The sequence below is a fragment of the Leptonychotes weddellii genome, chromosome 11 (assembly GCF_054177405.1).
Source record: "Leptonychotes weddellii isolate Sample4059 chromosome 11, ASM5417740v2, whole genome shotgun sequence".
NCBI lineage: Eukaryota > Metazoa > Chordata > Mammalia > Carnivora > Phocidae > Leptonychotes > Leptonychotes weddellii.
In genome coordinates, this window is record NC_138379.1 from 64003007 (window position 1) to 64018855 (window position 15849).

The 15849-nt window shown below is 38.6% G+C and overlaps 1 protein-coding gene across 1 annotated transcript in view; it reads right to left on the minus strand.

Moving 5' to 3' along the window:
* Positions 1 to 15849, minus strand: part of SESN3 (sestrin 3) — a 75764-nt gene that overhangs the window by 17240 nt on the left and 42675 nt on the right. The window contains exons 2-6 of the mRNA XM_006744905.3: positions 12240 to 12305; positions 9439 to 9636; positions 7747 to 7929; positions 3245 to 3481; positions 2373 to 2547 (exon numbers count right to left, since the gene is read on the minus strand). Of these exons, the coding sequence (XP_006744968.1) occupies positions 2373 to 2547; positions 3245 to 3481; positions 7747 to 7929; positions 9439 to 9636; positions 12240 to 12305 (859 nt within the window). The remainder of the gene's footprint in view (positions 1 to 2372; positions 2548 to 3244; positions 3482 to 7746; positions 7930 to 9438; positions 9637 to 12239; positions 12306 to 15849) is intronic.

Below are 15849 nucleotides of genomic sequence, written 5' to 3' on the forward strand. Positions count from 1 at the left end.
AATAAACAAAACAAAACAAAACAAAAGAAGCTCTCAGAAGAGCTTTGATTAAAAAAAAAAACAACAAAATCTATTTTCAACATTAAAAAACGACTAAGAGAAATAAAACATTTATATCCTTCAAGCTCTAGTGATGTTCGAGAAGTTCTTAAAAATGAATGTCTGAAAGCAAATAGATATTACTAACCTTAATAGGTTAGTAACGTTTACATTTTACAATCTTGGTTTACCTTGAAGGTTCACCCTAGGCTTATGATTTTCCTTTGTCCCATGTGTTCCCTCTGGATGGTCTTTATAAACAACCTTTCCTATTTTAACTCCCAATCATATGGCAATAATTTCCAAAATTTCATCTGGAGTTTAAAAGCCTCTCCTGACCTTCAGACCATCTGCCAAGGCCCTCACTACTGCAGGGTGGTTTGCAGACTGGCGGCCCTGCCATCACTTGGAGGAATGATAGCCACGTAGCCTCTCAGGTCCTAGACCAGGTGACTGAATCAGAATCTGCATTTCGGCAAGATTCCCCAGTGACTCACAGGCAATCAAAGTTTAAGAAGCAGTGTACTAGACATCTCCAGACTGGAGGTTTAACAGACCTCTTAGCTCAAAATGTCCAAAATATGGCAGGCTGCATGCTCCTTAAGGCTAGAAAGGTCATCATGATAAGGCCTCTGTTTACCTAACCAGCTTATGTGATGACATTACCTGCCTCATGATTTATGCCCACTTGTTCCTGTGCCCAGCATCCTGTTTCCTTAGCAGGGTGCCTTGGCTCCGCTGATTGTTTACCACCAACTCCCCTGTCCTCCAGCCACTGCCTGACTCCCCTGCACTCGAGTCTTGAAGACTTAGAGCCCAATGGTTGGAGGAAGTCTTCCTCGAGGACCCCTTTTGTGCACACTCTTCTCCCCACCGAGACTGGATTCAGGGCCCTCTTCTAGGTTCATATACTGCTCACACTCTGCTATGTACTGAAATTCTTTCTCTCCCTCCAGCAAGGGGAGCTCTCAGAGGGCAGGAATCGTGTCTTATTTAGCTTGAAAACCTTAATACCTACTACAGTGCTGAGACTATAGAGGGTACTCAATAAATGTTTGTAGAATGGATATTAAGCCAATAACTAAAACACCAAGTTTCTTTATTTGGGATTTCCTGCTGCTTAGAAGCTCCAAGAAACTAGAACTTAATATAGTCAATGTGTTGGATAAAATCTTTCATAAAAAAGACCACAGGGGAGATGATAAAAGGGGTTTTTGTTCTTCTTGGCAAAACTTCTGAGAACTACTGGTCAATGCTATGTTTAACATTAACAAACAAGTTATGGCCCAATCAGTTACCCTCGGAATTTATGAGATTGACTGGCCTTAAGACGAGACATTTCTTAAACCAATGGAACTCTGTTACGTAGATTGGTGACTTTGGAGGGTTTCAACTTTCTACTGAGTCAATGCTATTTTTTTTTTAAAAGATTTATTTTATTTGTTTTAGAGAGAGAGAGAAAGAGAGTGGAGGGAGGGGCACAGGGAGAGGGAGATAGAGAATCTCAAGCAGACTCCCCATTGAGCTCAGAGCCCGACTTGGGGCTCAATCTCATGACCCTGAGATCATGACCTGAGCCGAAACCAAGAGTCGGACACTCAACCGACTGTGCCACCCAGGCGCCCCAAGGCTATTTTAATAACATTTACTATGTGGTGTTCAATATCTTTTTTAGTCATAACTAAAAAGTTGCCTAATTCAAAGTCTCTTCGAGTACTGGGGTGGGGGGAGGGAGTGTATTTTTAAGACCAGAGCAAAGATGTCTAGCTTTTAATACAGAATGAATTCCTCCAAATTCAATATAAGAAAATGACCTAAATAATGCATTTTTATAAAATTCCGAAGATGTCTCCAAAGAAATGCAAATGCAAGTACAATGTAATTTTAGAACTAATCTGGAAAAGCAGCAGTTCGAGAACAATCCTCCCACATACTCCCCACACACAAAAAGGGCAGAGATGTTTTTTTTTTTTTTTTAATCTATTGAAACAGGATTTCACTGATCACTTTAAAACATCACAAAAGTAGAACGAATTAGGTATCTATCTAACTTTGTAGGCAACTGCTCTGGCTTCAAATCTCATTTTATCCCGGATGAGTGTGGACTACAAGGCGGGAAGTCCCTCTCAACTGGAACTGAAGTGTATTCAGAGATGCAACAACAGAAGAGGGGGGGCCACGGCATCAGGGGAAGCTGGAGGAGGAGGAAATAAAAGGAACATGATAGTAGAGTCGCTTTTACAGATCTGTGTGGAAAATACGGAACGTGGTCTATCAGGGATGCCACAACTCAAAGGCAAAGACAGTATGGGGGGTGTTGGGGGGGAGCTCACCTGAATGAGGAAATGAATGAAAAGTGTCTCCAGAGACCACGAAAAGACTTTCTTTCTTCTCCTTCTCAAAACGAGTGGTCATTTCTTCCTGAGATGCCTCTTCATCTTCCCTCTCTTCTCGAAGCCTCTTCATTCTGTCCATTAAGGCCTCTAGCTCACTTAGAGAATCGACAATCTGGAGCCAGGTAAGATAATGTTGGGTGTTAGTAATATTAAGAATTATTCTAGTAAATGTCCCTGTCTCTCAATGCCACCTTATTATGTAAGTTGCATGGGCACAGTTCTTAAGTTCCTAAGTGGGTTTTCCATTAACCCCAAAGAAAATCAAATGACAGATTCAAACGTTTTCAGGAGTATGAAGTTTTTGCAGCACTTACAAATCTAGAAAATTTATAAGTATAGATATATTTAATCTAGCATTCTAGCATTTAGTGTATATTAAATTAGTTTATTTTTTAAAATGAGGCAGCTTTATGATTTGTAATAATATCTATTTGCTTTATTTTTTTTTCAAAGATTTTATTTACTTATTTATTTGAAAAAGACAGAGAGAGAGCATGAGCAGGGGCAGAGGGAGAAGCGACTCCCCACTGAGTAGCGAGCCCGATACGGGGCTCCATCCCAGGACCCTGGGGTCATGACCTGAGCCGAAGGCAGATGCTTAACCAACTAAGCCACCCAGGTGCCCTTATCTATTTGCTTTAAAAGCCTCTTTAAGACAATTCAGAACTTCATGTATAAGTTAAGTTTTTACAGTAGGAAAAGTTGTGCAGAAATATTTCAAGTATACAATGTCCTGTTTAGTCAGACAAATTCTTTCTAGATATTTTTCAAGCAAAATAGTAAAGAAAAACGAAGTTCAGAACACTAACCCCGAAGTTGTTGCCTGTAAGGGATGCATTCTCTATGTTGTTATCATTAGCGAGATCACACACACAGAAATTGTTGACTGATATTAGCCTGAACCCATTGGAGATTTCTGGATCTCTCTCTGGATTGATGCCACTACCAAAAACAAAGCTTGCCAAAGCATGATAATGTGCCAGCAGGACCACAGCATGTACCAGTTCGGGCAGAGACCAATTATTTTCTCCAGTTTTGACAAGTTTCTGAAATGAGAAAGTGAATCAGAGTAAGAATGAAAATCACAGAATGCTACAAAGCTATTTTAGAAAGCATGGAAAATCCACCAAATTTTTAGGTCCATTTATAGCAATCAAACTTAAAACTCCCTTTTAAAAATGTTTCATATAATAAAGATATGGCTTTGGTCAAACAATATTACATTCAACCGGCAAACCTAACAATATAATTATGTTGTAGATCCTTCTAAATCCCTTATATGTACCATGGATCTTCTGCTTCCAAAGCGCTTTTACATATTATGTTGTTTTAATAAGATATTTCAGAGACTCAAAGAACACTGAAGCTAGAAGGGACTTTAAAGATTATCTGGCAAAGCCATTCACTTTAAAGTTTTTAGGTAAAGACTTTACCTTCAAAGTCACATAAAAATCCAAGTCAGTAAGTCAACTTTTAGGTGCCTTTCCTGATGGAGAAAGAGCCGATAGCAGATGGTAGGAATTCTAGAATACTACCTTGCCTTTGAATAAGAACTTCAAAAGTTTCAAAGCACTTTTTCATATGCTATTTCACTTGATCCTCCAGCTGAAGGATGGAACCACAAGTGAAGCCATTGAAAACAGTGATGTCTCCATCCTCACTTTCTCCAAGAGCCAATCCCATCTGTCAGTCCATCAGAGAGTCTTTCCCATCAGTGTTCTACCTTGCTTGGTGTACACGTGCGTGCATGTCCTGCTGCTCCTCACAAATCCACGCTTTTAATTCTGCTCACGTCACAGCCAAACCCCCACCAGACACCTCTTTTGCTTTCCTCTCCATTAACCATACACACACACACACACACACACAGGCAATTTAATATATTACCAAAAGCTCAGGAAAAAGGAAAGGAAAAATTAATCATATTCTACCACCCTCATATAACTTTCACATATTTTATTTTTATAAGCATAATTATATAATCAGAGTAATACATCTAATTTTCTCTGCCTTTCAAACCTGACATTTTGACATGTTCATTTCTCATGAGGCTCCACTGTCTTCTATTGAGCATGGGCTGTATACTGCATAGCAATGGATGTACAGAGCTACTTCTCCGTTCCCTTACTGTTAGATATTCAAATTGCTTCTAAGGTTTGTTGGGTTTTTTTTGTTTATTTGCTATTATAAATAGCATCTTCAGGCTATAGCTCTGAATAATTCCTAATAGCATTTTTAGGGCAATCATATTTTAAATACTTTTGATAATACTGCCAAAGAGCCTTCCAAAACAACGGGTAGAATTTACAATGCCTTTGTCAGTCTTTCCAAGAGTATTAAACCTGAAAGGATAGACATCCAGCACTCATCATCTCAAATTTCTCATCTCACATTCATTTGTTTTTTTTTTTAATTCATTGTAATTTGTTTTCTTTTTTAAGCAAGCTCCTGAAAGCAACTTTCGCTAAGGTCATGTATGACCTCCAAAAGGCCAAATCTAACTATTTCTTTTTAGTACTTATCCTTATTTGATCTCTGTAGGATTTATATTTTCCTTACTTCCTCCCTTCTTGAAATTAACCTCCCTTGACTTCAGCAATTCAACTAATTTTTTTTTCATCGTTTCTCCCCTGAGATGCACGTTTCCCCATCTTCCTCATAGCCCCCTTTTTCTGCTTGCCTCCAAAATGTTGGCTTGCTCTATTCGACCCATGATCTTCTTTCCTTGTGCACTATCTCCCTGGGTGGAGCATTCGTTCCTCCAACTTGACCTCTGCTTACTGTCAATATCTATCTGATTTTATTTCTCTTTTTTTTTAAGATTTTATTTATTTATTTGACAGAGAGAGACACAGCGAGAGAGGGAACACAAGCAGGGGGAGTGGGAGAGGGAGAAGCAGGCTTCCTGCTGAGCAGGGAGCCCAATGCGGAGCTGGATCCCAGGACCCTGGGATCATGACCTGAGCTGAAGGCAGACGCTTAATGACTGAGCCACCCAGGCGCCCCCTGATTTTATTTCTAATCTATCCTTTATCTTGAGTTACAGACCTGTATTTCCTTCAGTAATTGAACATCACTATCTAGATGACGCGGTCGTCTGTTTTCAGGCTAGTGTATGCTGTCCTGCTCATGGCATTGCCTTTTGCCAGTCAGGAAGGTAGAAACCTTACTTACTCTCCTGTCCCTACCCTCTCTTCCATCCTCACATTCTACTAGTCACCAAGTCCTGCCTGTTGCCATGCAGAATGCATACACACAGTCTGATCTCTCCTCTGGCTTTTTTAAAAAAAATCACCTCTCAAATGAAATACTGCAATTGCTTTATGACTGGCTCCCCTGTTTCTAGACTGTACCATTTGTGATTTATCTTCTGCATCACCACACACATTCATATTACAACTCAGCTCAAAAACCTTTGATGATTCTTAATTCTTTTTCATAGTGATCTCTGAAATCTTTTGATCACATATACTACTTCTTTCTTTTTTTAAGATTTTATTTATTTTATTTTGGGGGGTCACGAGCAGGGGGAGAGACAGAGGGAGAGAGAGAATCCCAAGCAGACTCTGCGCTAAGTGTATAGCCCGACACGGGGCTTGATCCCAGGACCCTGAGATCATGACCTGAGAAAAAAATCAAGAGTCGGACACTTAACTGATTGAGCCACCCAGGCGCCCCATGATCACATATACTTCTGACAATAACAGTTGGGGGCTCCAACCCTTGATAATATGTACATTTATTTATAAATTAATAAATACTTATAAAATACAACATTTTATATAGATAAGTCATACACATGTACTGTAATACTAATATTGTAAAATATACAAATAAAGAAATTTATTAAGGTAAAAATACATGTGCGTGCGCACGCACACACACACACACATAATTTTCTAACATTTTGAAGGATTGCCTTCTGCATCCCCTGAAGTAATGTAACATAAATCTGAAGAACATAGCTTTCTGAGGATAAAACATAAATTCTTTAATACAGTATTCATTGTGTCATAATGATATGCTCCCCATTCCTCCCATCTCCTAACCCCACCTCACATAACCTTCCCTACTGTCAGTAACCTGAAGCTGTTAGCTACTTTTCCAACCTGTTTCACACTCTATTATTTGTCTGGAGTACCCTCCTCTTCTTGAAAATTCCCACTTACTCTTCAAGACCTATCTCCAATGTTACCTCTTTCATGCAACTTCCTGATCCCATTCTTTCTATTCATATCTTCATACATCACTGTGCTGTGTTTATTGTCATTACCTCTCCTCCTTTCTTCCCCTAGATTCCAAGCATGTTCAAGGGCAGGATCTACCTTTTTGGATGCACCAAAGTATATGGCACGGAGTAATTAACATATGACATAAAAATAATGATCAATTCTTCTATAAGTAACATTCAAGTCAGAACATAAACCTCAGGGCAGTATTATGTTTCATATATTCCCAGACAGATACTCAATTTCTAAGAGTATGGAGACTGACAAAAGCTCAGTTTGGTTTTACTGGGCAAATAACTAACAAAAATGTAGTCTAATGGAGAGGATCAACAAAACCAAGGACATGTCTACGCATTAGAAGCAGGGAATTTAAATACCTAAGGCTTCTCTGATAATGATTTAGATGACAGCTGCTATGTGCTGAATAATGACCAAGTGCCAGGCACAGAGCCAAGGATACGGTACGATGGCCTCACCCTGTGTGCCTTTGATGGAAGCTCCTTTCCACCTGCAAGTGTTCTAGTCAATCGCAACTCTGTTTCTCATCTGAGCTCTAGCTTCCAGAGGCATTCAAGTGTTCACACCAGTTGGCACATGGCTTTTTATTTGCAAAACTGTAATTTGTAAATCTTAAAATTATGAAGTGTTAGAACTAGAAAAGAGCTTGAAACTCATTTAATGTAGGCCCCTCATTTTATAGAGGGGGTAACTACTGAGACCCACAGAAATTAATTTACTCAAGGTCATGGGCATGAGAACCCAGGTAGCCCATTGTGCAGTTTATTTTCTTTGTCTGCCTCCTGCTTGAAAATAGAAATCAACTTTTCTCACAGCCATTCACTAAAGCACCTCGGTATACCTAAAGAGGAATATTCATTTGTACCTAAATTAAACCCACAGACTTTCTACATTTATCTCTTCTATATACTGATAGCCTATGTTTTAAGTTTCTAATATGCAAGTAGTTAAAATTAAGTCTTAAGCAAAAAAAGAAAGAAAGAAAGAAAGAAAGAAAAGAAAAATGAACTCTTGGCTAGAATCATGAGTAAACTTCTTTGGCATTTCCAAACAGCACTCAGTACCTGAATGTGCTCTTTCGTGATCAGCCAGGGTCGGTGTGCTAGCAGCTTGTTTATTTCATTAAGATTTTTCAGTCTTTGCGGTACATATTCCAAACCATTCAACCACTCAGCAATACCTCCTGTCTTTAAAAATTCATCCACATGCATGTTTATTAGGTAGGAACACTGATGTCTAGCTGCAGCCTAAAACACAAGAAGAGTCAGTTGAGACAACAATCGTGGTCGAGGTCGGATCCTACTAGTTCTAAACCAATAATAATTTATTTGGAGTTTAATAATTTCAATAACCAATACTTCTTTTCTTCCAGATTCCTGCTCCTCCTCCAACTTCTATCATACAATATGCCATGGATTCTTGAATCAATACGTGTAGTTGATATTTGTATAAGCAAATAACTGTCACCTGTAGGCAATTACCTCCTCAGCCAGAAGTGGGTATGGATTAACCTAGAATCCACTTTCTGGTTATGTCAAGAACATACATGTCCATTTCATGATGGTAAATGATATAAACTATGTTCTATTTAAAACGCAATAAAATCTCACTAACTTCTACCCATTCAGAACGCATGCTAATTTGGGTGCTCCTCTTACCCCCTCTAAGATAACTGTGATTTCAGTCTTATCTGGGCACATCACCCTACTGAGATGAGACTGAAGCTCGCTGACCCCTTCCTTCCTGTGCAGTCAAAACCAGCCTTGACACTGACAGTTTGGGAAATCTACGCAAAACAGACTTTTCACCGCTCCTTTCCCTAGGACTGTTTCTCAGGAAAACGGTATTGTTTACTCATTCTTTTCCGTATCTTGCTTATCTCTTAGTTTGTGATCATTCTAAGGCTGCCTTGGGCCTCACTGTCATCAAAACTGTGAGCTGGAATTATAGTGTTGATCGTGTTCGTCAGTCGAGACAACACAGAGCGCTGCCCTTTCCTTGTTGTTGTTTAAAACTTCGGTGAGAGCATAAACAAGAAAATCAAATTAAACTTAGGAAAAACGAACCTGCTCACTGCGGGCTAGCTCTGCAAGCCCAGCTGTTCTCCTAAACTGTCCCAACACAGGGCACTTGGAGCAGGTCCTTCGTCTGTTTCTCCAGTAACAGTCCAACTGTGACACTGTTCCCTTCTACCTTTCCCATCCCGATTTATAATTCTCTCCCCACCCCCACCAAAACATTAACTAGTTCACCCAGTTTGCATCAAATACTATACTTAGCGGGGTTATGATTCATTTAAGAATTTTTCTCCATTGGTACTGATTGATAACTTTCCTCTCATCTGGCCAAATTAGTGATATTGTTCATGTAGAAAATGACAAAATCAGATGTCACAACCAACCTGTTCTATATAAGTAATAAAGACAAGGCATCAATAGCCGAAATAAAACTTGTGGGATGTTAGGGATATTCCTTTGGACCCTACAAGCATCATTAACCATAAGAGAATAAACTGAAAATTCAAGGAGAAACAGTGAGTCCTTTAAGATGTGTAAAGTACTCAAAATGTATCCAAGACACGGGGTATCCGAAAGGCCACGGGCTTCTTCAAGTCTTATTTCTAGAAAATTATCCTTGGCTCGACACACACACACACACACACACACACACACACACACACACACACACTCGGAGCGGGGAGGAGGAGTGAGTGAGGGCGAGGTCGGGGAACCGAGGCAGCCGGCAAGCGGGCGCACCATTATTGCGATGTAGTGCCTGTGTGGTAGAGGAAGGGGGCCGTCCATGCGCAGCATATAGAACTGGCTCCGCAGGAAAGACTCCAGGTACTGAGCGTGCAAACTCATGACCTGCGTGATGTTGTCCAGCCGACCGGATGTAGAGTATTCTTCCACGAGAAAGTTAGTACGCTCATCCACCGTGTTTGCTTGGACAACCTTGCAATGGAGAAACACACAATGATTACTGAGGAGCAGTGGTTCTTTTGCTTACATACATGATGCACTCTTGAAGCAAACAAATGTTCTTTTGATAGGCGCAGACCCTGAAATTGTGCCGTTGCTCATACCAGAAACGGAAATAAAAAAGAAGGCGCCGCTCATTCTTGGCTCTGGGACCACAATTTATTAAACAACAAATGTCAGATCGTCAAACACACAGCTCTGAAACCGGAGGGAAGCAGCTTCCATCTGCTGTGCCAGGCACATAAGGCACAATTTTCAGGGCCCACTTGCCCGGTCATTATTACGCCGATTTGTGCAGCGGCAAAGCGGTGGCATTTGATTTCCAGAGTTACAATTGTATCTCAACAGCCTATGAAGATACTCACGTTATCTTAAGTATTTTCAGTCGGATCTTTTGCTTTGTTTTTGTTCAACATAAAATGAAAAGCTTTCTGAAAGTCTTCTTAGGGACAAAGGAAAATACGATAATTTGTAGGAAAGTGTTAATTGAAAAATTAATAAGGACACTCGAATACTGTCATTCCTATTTTCAGCCTATTGTATTAATTACTAAAACCAACGTTAGTTATTAAAATGGACATCCTCCATCCCAGGGAATCAAAATAACTTTCTCAAAAACAGATTCTTATCCATAGCTTTATACACAATGACAGCTTGGGCATCACACCAAGAATTGGCTCTGAAGGTGTTAAGAGCTTTATTAGCACCTTGTAGAAGGACCCAGCTCTGTGGGAATTAATGGACATGAGATGAATATTTCTAAGCTCAGTTCATTATTTATTGATATTTTCGAATTAGAATTCTAGACTTAAGAATACATTTCTTATTTCAGATTCAAAATTAAATTCGAGCTCATGCATCTAGTTAACCACAGAGCCTCGTCTAGAATCTAGATTTTCTAAAGTCCAGACTAATGGTCTTCCCAAAGATCCATACTGCTATTAGAAACTCTGTTTACTCTTTAAGGCTGCCTTCACAGTCTCTTCTGAAAAATAAGCAAAAATTACACAAAGGCACTACTGACCGAGGAAAATGTAATCCCAAAGGAAATAGAATGTTTGGAAAGTGTGAACTGTGAGGAAATGTTAATTACAATGGTGTAAAAAAGCAATTTCAGTTCAGCTAGTTATAAAGCCAAGTACAGTTTCATTTGCCCATTTCCCCCCATTTTGTCAACTACAGGGACCAAGTGATGTTAAAAACAGTAAGATTCGGATCAACCACATGTAATTAAACACAGAATATTTGTTGGTCTTGTTTTGTTTTCTCCAGAGCAGTTTCTTTTGTTTAACGGACTGGTGCCAAAGACGTTAACAGATGCAAGACGTCCTGAAAACAGTAGTGGTTTCTGCAAACCAGCTTACCTTCAAATACATACTGTGAAAAAGACTGTGCTTCAGGAAGTCATTATGTATAGGAGGTAATCACTCGGCCAAGAGTGGTCCCTACACTGCCGGGGAAATGGGCACAAACACAGCCATTTCTCTAATGACTGGCCACCACCTAGATCAGCTAGAGCCCTTACTGTTAACATTCCTTCAACCTTTCCGTTCAGATGGTAAGGTCACTCAAAAAGCGAAATGAAGATGAAGGACTACTGACTCTGGCAAGGACCTGGAACATATTCTTCAAATTCTATTCACCCTTTCTTTTAAGACAATGCCTGGCACATAGCAAGTGCTCTGTATACCTTTGTGGACTACTCTCAGAACAACAGAGGAATAATGCTGGTGCTTTAAGATAAATGTCTTTGCAGTAAATAGTGAATCAGGATATACAATCGTATTCAAAAGGGAAAAACTCCTTCCAGCAGAGAAAAACTCCTCAGTTTAGTGGTTCTTAAACTTTTCTTAGCCCAAATGTCTATCTGAAAGGCATCTAGGAATCTAGGAAGTCCTGCACATCTGCTGTGATCTTTCATAAAGATGTATACCCACAAAAGGGGCCCAAATCTTCTATTGATTATCATTTCTTTTGCATTACATTTTATGACCTCTTTCTTGCAGTTACCATTTTGCCTTGCCACCCTCACCAAAGGTATAGACTATACAGATTCTATTGACATTCTGTCTAAGAGACTTAGAACCAAAACAAACAAGTAAACAAAAGAGTAACAACTAATGATGTAATGGCATGTTTTGCTTAATAGGTTTAGCTGGGAAACTCATTTTTTCATTTCAAAATATATTTTCTTAACATTTATGAAACCTATAATCACCATGAGGCCATTTAAAAACCTAAAACCTTTGGGTTAATACTAAACTTTATTTTAAAAAAAATTTATTACTGTTAGCAGCTTTGTTCAGAGAAGTTATATTTGAAATCAAATATGGTAAAATTTACTTTTTTCTAACCTTGCAGTATAACTAACTCTAAAATAAGAAGGTAGATTACTAAATACACAAACTTTTAAGTGAAGTTTGAAAAGAAATATCTCTGTGGTTCTCTGACATATAAATAAGGAATAAAAGCAAAACACAGGCTCACTTCCATATTAAAAATGGAGATATTCTTTGATAACAATTCAGTTATTTTTTTGTATCACACTTAATGTATTTTAAGACAGATAAACTTACTTCCTTCTCTGGAATAAAGGCACTTGGTCCTCTTGTCAAGGGTTGAGATACTCTGATTCTTTTATCCTGTTTTCAAAAGAAAAGTTTTATGTGTTAATGATGAGGTTCTAGGAAAAGTTAAATTGGTGCAAATTTATTGCTGAGGTACTAAAACAAACAGCATAAATAGAATTATGTAAAATCAGAATAAGGGACAGGTCTCAGATCACAGAAAATCCATACGGCTAATGTGTGAATAAGATAATGGGGCAAGTTCCTCAAAAAGTTAAAAATAGAACTACCTTATGATCCAGCAATCACACAACTAGGCATTTACCCAAAGAATACAAGAACATTAATTCAAAGGGATACATGCACCCTTATGTTTACAGCACCATTATTTACTATAGCCAAGATATGGAAGTTGCCCAGGTGTCCATCGATTGATAAACGGATAAAGGAGATGTGGTGTATATATATACAATGGGATATTACTCCGCCATAAGAAAGAATGAAATTTTGCCATTTGTGACAACATGGATGGAGTTAGAGAGTATAATGCTAAGCTAAATAAGTCACTCAGAGGAAGACAAACACCATATGATTTCACTCATATGTGAAATTTAAGAAACAAAACAAACAAGCAAAGGGAAAAAGATGAGAGAGAGAGACGAATCAAGAAACAGACTCTTAACTGATGGGTACCAGAGGGAAGGTGGGTGGAGGGATGGGTGAAATAGGGGATGGGGATGAAGGAGGGCACTTGTGATGAGCACCAGGTGATGTACAGAATTGTTGAATCACTATATTGTAGGCCTGAAACTAATATAACACTGTATGTTAACTAACTGGAATTAAAATAAAAACGAAAAAAAAAAAAGATAATGGGGCAAGTGCCTACTCCAGTTCTGGATACACAGTAGGCTTCCAAAATTTCATTTCCCTCAGTCATCTTCTACATCCCCAGAGATTTTTAGCCCATAGTTGACATGACTGAAACTGTCGATCTCTATAATAAAATCATATCTAATAGTATACTAGTGCACTGTTAGACCTCAACCGGAAAGCTCCGGGAAAGGCTGAGTTCAGAGGATTCCATGCAACTCCCCAAAGCAATGACCTGACCTGTGGGTTTTTTCCAGAATAAAATAGGAATAAACATACCTAATATAAAGTTTTGAAGCTTTAAGTAAGAAAAATGTAAAACTTGGAGAAGTAGAGGTTAACTTAATGTAAGAAATGGAGAATACAGCAATGCATATTGTTCCACTTGCTACTCTATTTAATATGAACTGGGAGATTGCCAATGGTATGTTTGAGTGTTAGATTTTTTTGAAGTTTTTAAATTTTTTGTTAAATTTTTTAATTAAAAAATATCTTGGTAACCCCATTTAAGTGTGATATCTATAAAGCCTCAAACATTCCAATCAGGTAAAAACTTCCTTCTCTGCAGGCATGTTGAAAAGCGGGAATAATCAGAGGGAGGCTCTTAAGGCTCTGAAGTCCTCCTTGGCCAGGAGGAGAGAGAGGAGAAATGGCCACTTAATGTTCTATATTAAAAGTAATATTCTAAAGTTCTCAAAAAGAAGCCCTCTAAAACCGTAACATAAAAACAGGGACTATGCTTACACCACACACAAAAATTGACTCAAAATGGATTAAAGACTTGGATGTAAGACCAGAAACCATATAACTCCTAAAAGAAAACATAAGCGGTAAGCTCCTTGACATCACTCTCAGCGATATTTTTTTGGATCTGACTCCAAAGCCAAAGGCAACAAAAGCAAAAATAAACAAGTGGGGCTACGTCAAACTAAAAAGCTTCTGCACAGTGAAGGAAACCATCAACAAAATAATAAGGCAACCTACTGAATGGGAGAAGATATTTGCAAATCATATACCTGATAAGGGGTTAATATCCAAAATACATAAAGAACTCATAAAATTCAAAAGCAAAAAAAAATTCAATTTAAAAAATGGGCAGAGGATCTGAATAGACATTTTTCCAGAGAAGACATTCACATGCTCAACAGACACCTGACAAGATGTTCATCACCACTCATCATCAGGGAAATGTAAATCAAAACCACAATGAGATATTACCTCACACCTGTCAGAATGGCTAAACTCAAAAACACGAGAAACAACAAGTGTTGACGAGGATGTGGAGAACAAGGAACCCTCGTGCGTCAGAGAGAATGCAAACTGGTGGAAGACAGGATGGAGGGTCCTCAAAAAATTAAAAATAGAACTACCATATGATCCAACCATTCTCCTTCTGGATATTTATCTCAAGAAAATGAAAATACTAATTAGAAAAAATATATACACCTCTATGTTTATTGCAGCATTATTTGTAATAATCAAGATATGGAAATAACCTATTCACGAATGGATGAATGGATAAAGAAGACGTGTTATACTGTATATATACAATGGATTGATTACTCCTCAGCCATAAAAGAGAAAGAAATCTTTCCATTTGCGACAACACAGACAGACCTTGAGGGTATTATGCTAAGTGACGTAAATACTGTATGATTTCACTTACATGTGGAATCCAAGTGATAAAACAAATGAACGCACAAAACCAAACCAAACTCCTCGAGAGAGAAAATAGATTGGTGGTTGCCAGAGCGGAGAAGGGTGGAGAGGTGGGCAAATTGGTGAAGGGGATAAAAAGGTACTAACTTCCAGTTATAAAATAAGTTAAGTCACAGGGATGTGATGTACAGCATGGTCAATAATATTGTATAGCAAATTTGAAAGTTGCTAAGAAAGTAAATCTTAAAAGTTCTCATCACAAGACCAAAAAATGTGTAACTGTGTAGGGTGACAGATGGTAACTAGGCTTATGGTGGTGATCATTTTGCAATGTATACAAATGTCGAATCATTATTTGGTGCACCTGAAACTAATGTAATGTATGTCAATTATACTTCAATAAAAACACAATAGGGACTAGGCCGTGGTTTACAGAAATTATAAAGACTGCGTGGGAAACTGAAGAACATAACATGAGAACAGAGGTCTACTGGAAAAGAGTGTACTAAGGTTTAGGTGCCACCAAGCCCTCCTCAGGAAACTTCTAAACCGAGGAAGTGACTCTAAATGGTTCCTTATCGAATGTTGGCAATATCTATTTCATGTGACTTTGTCTCCCAGCCATAGCCGACTAGACCAATCAACATAGAAATTGATCTGCAGCCTACGGGTGCCTTGATGCAAAAGTTATGCCCAAACACAACTGAGGGTAATTTGTTGGACCAGTTAAGATTCTAGAGTTACTAGAAGTATATGCAAGTAATGCACTCTGACAAAGAGCAACAACATAGCACTCAGAAGCAGAGGCAGAGAACACAATAAAGAAGCATTAGAATAGGCAACAACAGATATCTGCTTCTTTTTTTTAATATATATATATTTTTATTATTATGTTATGTTAATCACCATACATTACATCATTAGTTTTTGATGTAGTGTTCCATGATTCATTGTTTGCGTATAACACCCAGTGCTCCATGCAGAACGTGCCCTCTTTAATACCCATCACCAGACTAACCCATCCTCCCACCCCCCTCCCCTCTAGAACCCTCAGTTTGTTTTTCAGAGTCCATAGTCTCTCATGGTT